The sequence below is a fragment of the Megalops cyprinoides genome, chromosome 10 (genome assembly GCF_013368585.1).
Source record: "Megalops cyprinoides isolate fMegCyp1 chromosome 10, fMegCyp1.pri, whole genome shotgun sequence".
NCBI classification, from domain to species: domain Eukaryota; kingdom Metazoa; phylum Chordata; class Actinopteri; order Elopiformes; family Megalopidae; genus Megalops; species Megalops cyprinoides.
In genome coordinates, this window is record NC_050592.1 from 25,903,673 (window position 1) to 25,909,672 (window position 6,000).

Here is a 6,000-nt window from a genome sequence, read left to right on the forward strand (position 1 = left end):
CTAAACCCTGACTCAGCACATGCTGCAAGTAGCTTCAGACTTGAAAGTGCCTGAGTAAAGCTGGCTTTCCCAGAGCGTGTGCCTCGAATGCAGAGTTAAAGCTCAGCTCTCACAGAGAGCGATCTACCAACGCTGCTGTCAAATCTGACACACTGCTGGCCCTGGCAGAGAAGACCAGGAGCACACATCAGGCACCACTGGCCGAAATGCCGCACCGTGGTGCAGGGGACGACAGATCTGCCCTGTCCAGCCTGACTGCAGCCTGCATCCCGCACACTGGCACCGTGCGAGTCGGACCCACTGTACAGCTGTCAGGTGAATTTACACAGGACGTTACCACGGCACCCCAGAGAAGCTGTGTGCAGAGAACAGTGAGGGTCAGGACGGGGGCGACAGGGGTGACGACCCCCCGCCACCCTCCGTTTACTGCACCACCCCAAAAAACCAGCAGGGACCTGTCTGAGTGCGTGTGCTTTCGCCTGCCGTGGGCGCGTTTCACAACTGCAGGTGTGCCGCCCGCGGAGCGCGGTCAGAGTGAAAGCTAACCCCCGCCCCGCGACCGTTGGCTGCGGTCAGAGCCCCGGGGGCCGGAGGGGAGCGCTGCGAGCACATGCAGGGAGCCGCGTGGCAGGGCCCGGGCGGGCTGCGAAACGCACGCCACCGCCGGTTTCACAGGGCGCATCTCGTTTCTCTCCTGCACTGCTACCGTTTTGACATAATTTTAGCGTTTGAAAGTTTTCGGTATGAATTTCTCTTCCAAACGATGCGCTTCTCTCCTCCTTTCTGTTCCTCTCTTTCTCTCTCTCTCTCTCTCTGTTTCTAAATAACAAGCCCTCTGCGGTTTCAGTTTGGACTTCGAGAGAAAACAAACATCAGGGGCAGATCTTCTGACCACAAGCAGCTTGGACCACAGCTGGCACCCCAGAGCAGGAGATCACACCATGAAGGACAAGGGAAAGACTAGTGATGAATATGAATATTACATTACAATACATTATTGGCATTTTAGCAGACGCTCTTACTCAGAGTGACTTACATCAGTTACAATGTTATCCATTTATACATCTGGATATTTACTGAGGCAATTGGGGGTTAAGTACCTTGCCCAAGGGTACAACAGCAGTTCCCCAGTGGGGAATCGAAAAATCTTTTTTTCCTGAAAAAGATTTATTTGCTGAACAGATGCCCTTATCAAGAAAAATTACTCCTCTCATTTTATATGCATTACCCATTTAAAGAGATGAAGCAGATCAACACTGAGTCATGGCTACACCTACGACTGTGACTAGCATTCTCTGGGTAATGAGTCCACTTTTCTATACTAATATAATGGAATGAGCACCAGACTAACATGCAGTCTGCTCCTACCCCACACTCCATTCTACATGGAAGCAGGGGTGTAAGGTTAATGGTGTATTCTGCACAGAGATGGACGTATGTCAGCAGTTAGCTGCTACTGCTGTATGTCAATGGCAGGCCTACATTCTGTGCTGTGAGGGGTGCTCGTGAACGGAAGCACTCTGCAAAGAGAGCGGCATACACTAATAGCACGTTCTGATGCGATGTATGTGGCTGTATGGAGATGGCTGTGTGTTAATGCTATGCTCTGCAGTGAAGCGGGCCTATGCTAACGGCCCTGTCCCACACCCACCGTTCTGCAGGCCCATCCACAGCTGCTTGTGGTCCTTCTTCTGCATCTCGTTGACCACCTGTCCTTTGTGCTTCAGGGCGTCCGCCTCCTTGATGCAGGACATGAAGTGGGCCTCGATCACAGAGTTGGAGGGGCAGTGGAGCAGGTCCCTCTCGGGGAAGTCCTGGAACCACAGGGACAGAAGACAGAAATCTCTGATTCCAAAAGACAAACGATAATCACGTTTGTGTGCAGATTTGATGAATACACTACATATGACTTAGAAATACAAAACCCACAACACAACACAATTTGCAGGACTCCTCAACTGAAGTGACCACCGGTAGTGCTACTTACACACACACACTCTCATATGGCAGTGGTATTTACAGATTGCAATTGCATAAAAAGCAGTTAACATTATTTCTACATCACGTGTAGGTGTTATTTGTACAGCATGCCCAGGCAATGGAAAACGCAATGTCTAGTTCAAGGTGTTGTCACCCATATGTACTACCCTGGGGAAAAGAACTGAGGGACACAGAGTGGGGGTGAGCGGGGACAGAATGTACAAATTCAAAGGTGCAACCTGTCTATGACACCATCATTGCCAAACTGGGTGCCTGAAGTCATGGAAACAAGTTCTCCTGCACTCTCTGCTCCATGTGACTCAACGCCTGGGTGATCTGGTCGGAATCCAAAGCTGCAATCTTGGAAGGAGACCTCCTACTCCTTTCAAATCAAAGCACCCCTTTGTGCCTCCTGACTCATGCGCTTTCTTGCTGGAGAGCACTCAGGGAAGGATGCGGGGGCTGGGAGGAGGGCGAGGTCGTGACAGGTACCTTAAAATGCACAGTGATGCTCCAGGGCAGGGCAGTGTTGGAGGCGTGGAGATCAAACAGCACGCCGATCGGGTAGTGCCTTCGAAACACACACAGAGCAGCAGTCACAACAGAGACAGGGACTTTCACAACCACACCGCAAGTCAGCGGAATTCCCACTGTTTTTCAGTCGCGCGCCAGGAGATCCACCTCTCACGGCCTCGTTTCCCGAAAGCCACGGAACACCGTCGTGCACTCAAGGTTTTGGGTGCAACGTGTTTCACAAACATCACTGCCAGCCAAGTACATTGTGGGCCGGTACATGAACTCAAGCATGCCTACGGGTATTTGTGGAAATGTTCCAGAGTAACAACAATGGAAGAAGACTGAAAACCAAGAAAAAACTAGTAACTGATCAGGCTGAATACATAATACGTAATACATCATATTCTTTCAAGTTTTTCATTTAAAATCATTCAATCATTACAAAATGTGCATAACACAATGATCATGGCTAGTATTCATAAGCCATACTAGACAGAGTACTGCCAACACCTGACATATGCAGATAAACACAGATCTTCAACTGGGGATTTCACAGCCATAGCTGTCTACTCCCCTGCCATCTTCCAGATAACTCTGCATTTCCCTGGAACCTGGCAAATGTTTTAACTGTTTACATTGCAGTTATACCTCAGTACCAGTACCAAAAGCATAGACCTATATGTTTTGTGGACTCAGACTACTGTGGTCTCTTCGATGTGTAATAAAGAAAAAGATATATACATCTCTGATAAACACTGTTAGCGTGAAAAAACGAGCATACATAATTTTGTGGTTGATTCATCATGCTTTGCAGAACTAGCGGTGGGCCTCTCTCTTCGCCACGTACCTCACCATTTGTGGATTTGCATTTTTTTTTTTTGGATGTATTTTGGGGAAAGCACCCGAGGATCGAACGTATACAGTTGCGATCTATAAAAAATATCATCGGGAGAAGTTTACCTTTTATCATTTTCGAGAAACGGGGCGCAGAGCCATAGACCACCAGCGATCGCCTGTGCAGGGCTACCACCTTGTGGACTACACGTGTCACTGCACTTATTTTTTTTTATTTACGTTGGAGGCAATGTGATCTTTATGCCAGCAGGGAGCAGGATCCATTCATCTACCCCCTTCTGAAATCAAACTGCAGCGGCATATGATCCCGTGACAGACACCTGTCGGAATTACTCAAGTACGGAAGTTGACAGACACATTACCTGGGAATGCAAGTGTAAATCAAAAAACAATACTGTCACGCGAGTTAACGACTGGGCAATGACAAATGTTTCTCCACCCACCTACTATTTTTCTCAGTTCTTCCTACCATTTTAAAGGCGTTCCTTCGTACTCGAACCACATCTCCTCCACGTCTTCCTGTCTCATCACCTTGTGAAAGTGCTTCTTCACTTTGTCTGTGACCAACGTCAGATAGCTCACCCTGGGCAGGAGCAACTGCGGAGAGATTACCAGCGTCTTTATCCTCATTAACTTTATACCTAAAGAGCTAATTGTGGTGGACTAAGCTCTGAGCATCAACCACTGGATCATGCAACAAGCTAACGTTGGATAACTACACCACTATCAAACAGAGCATTACGCGATAACTGCTACGATATTACCATCCACTTGTATTTCTTTGTTCACTTTTCTTTACAATAGCAAATTCCTCTCAGTCAGCTGTATGAATAACCAGACGTTTGATGAGTCATGAATCATTCTCAGCTGTTCCTCTACTCTGGTCGTGAAGTACTGTGCTATACTTAACGGTTCTTAAGCTAGTGGCTAGCTCAGTGCAACCACATTCAGTTTCCACTGAACCTCTGTAACTACGATGCTTCCGACATTAGCAAGAATGTAGCTAGATTGAGGTTTTTCATACGTAGAAGGGTTCCGCTTCCCTCTCGGTGATTTCGTCCTGGTAGAGTGTGAAGCAAGTGGGAATCCGCCCGAACCACACGTCCCGCAACACGTCCTTGTCATCTGCCATTCTTCTGTAGCTCCAGGTAGCACATAAAGAATGTCTTCTAGTTGCAAGCTAACTAACTACCTGGAACAATTCAAAGGAGAAATTATTTTTACAAAAAAAATGGGACGATGAGACATGCTTTCTGCAATGCTTCACACTCTTAACATGAGTTGATGTAACGTAGCTGTCCGATCCAACTTTTTTTTAGAGTGAACAAGTTAGTTAGCTCTTCACAAGCAGCTAGCAAGCTACTTCTAGCACGGCATGGCATATAGCTAGCTACCCTGAATTCTGTCTAGATAACCTGCCAATTTAACGCTGTTTGATAGCCGGCTAAACATTGTCAGCACTATCCTGATTAGCTAGAATACACTGTTTTCCTAGCTAGCTGCCGTGATACCCTCCTGACTATATGACTATAGCCACTGTCTCATGAGATGTCTGCTAACTAGTTGGCTAATTACCATTGGGTTAAATCTAGATATCCAGATCCCTAGCTAGCTAGTTAGCTATCAATGAAAATCGTAGACAGGGTAGTCTACCAAGCTAACGTCAGCTAACTAAAGGGGGTATCGGGTGTCTGACTGACTAGGTAGTTAGCTAGCTAGTTGTTTATATGTTGATATTTAAGGTCTCAGTCAGCTAACTATAGCTATTTAGCTACCTAAGCACAGTAGAAGCGAACAACAACTGTCTTCCCTACGCTGGTATTTGCCATCTACGATTAACTGCAGAAATTTCACGAAGACAGCACGAACCAGGCTAACACTGGCAGCTGTTATCGTTGCTGCCAACAACGAAACCAGAACAAAATGCGACCATGTTTTGATTAGTTTTAATGGTAAATGTCTCACTTTAGTGTGATACGTCCGTACCACATCCACCAGCGTAGAGAAGAGATGCGAAGGCCCTGGTGTTGTCATTCCCTTGCTCTTTGAACCTCAGCTTGTCAAGGAAAATTAAAGCAAGATCCTGAGAGTTTCCATGTAGGGGGAAAGAATAACACTGCCACTTAGTGGTTGTCACAGTGCTAGCAACAAATCATAGCCTATTCATTGACTTCGTGTGCAATCACGGTGCTCACTGACTGCTGCACTACAGTCTCATTCTAAAATAGGTTATTTCGGATATCATAAGAGTGTTCTGCCGTACTTTGTTGTGCTGCCGCCTGTAACCTGCAAATTCAATTAAAGTAACAAAATCACACATTCCCTGACCGGGAATCGAACCCGGGCCGCGGCGGTGAGAGCGCCGAATCCTAACCACTAGACCACCAGGGATGTTGCAGTTAGAATTTTCAATGTCCAATTTAATTTAATTATTAACAAGTTATATGGTCTAACCACGAGTTTTTTTTTTTCATCGAATCTGGATGGTTGTATATTTAGATTCTAGGTAATATTAGATTCTTTGTACCATGCGTAGCGTGCCACTTGGCTTGCAAAGACAACTGTAGTTAAATAACTTAAGATAAATAGTCGGATTATGGATATGAATATTGTCTTGAGCGTGTTTTAGTATTTTTTGTGGGCTGTACT

General features: G+C 46.3%; 1 protein-coding gene and 1 non-coding gene across 4 annotated transcripts in view; both read right to left on the bottom strand.

The window, feature by feature from the left end:
* The window catches only part of atg5 (ATG5 autophagy related 5 homolog (S. cerevisiae)), a 30,536-nt gene extending 25,144 nt beyond the window's left edge, over positions 1–5,392 (bottom strand). The window contains exons 1-5 of one of the 3 annotated variants that reach the window (XM_036539285.1): positions 5,317–5,392; positions 4,376–4,543; positions 3,821–3,948; positions 2,473–2,551; positions 1,652–1,814 (exon numbers count right to left, since the gene is read on the bottom strand). In XM_036539285.1, coding sequence (XP_036395178.1) covers positions 1,652–1,814; positions 2,473–2,551; positions 3,821–3,948; positions 4,376–4,483 — 478 coding nt within the window. In that variant the 5' untranslated portion in view covers positions 4,484–4,543; positions 5,317–5,392. Of the gene's footprint in view, positions 1–1,651; positions 1,815–2,472; positions 2,552–3,794; positions 3,949–4,375; positions 4,544–5,316 lie in introns of those variants that run through there. The other 2 variants (XM_036539286.1, XM_036539287.1) reach the window with 2 other exon arrangements.
* Positions 5,393–5,670: 278 nt separating this feature from the next.
* Positions 5,671–5,742, bottom strand: trnae-cuc. The gene has a single exon. It is a non-coding gene; the product is annotated as a tRNA-Glu (tRNA).
* Between the last annotated feature and the right edge of the window lie 258 nt (positions 5,743–6,000).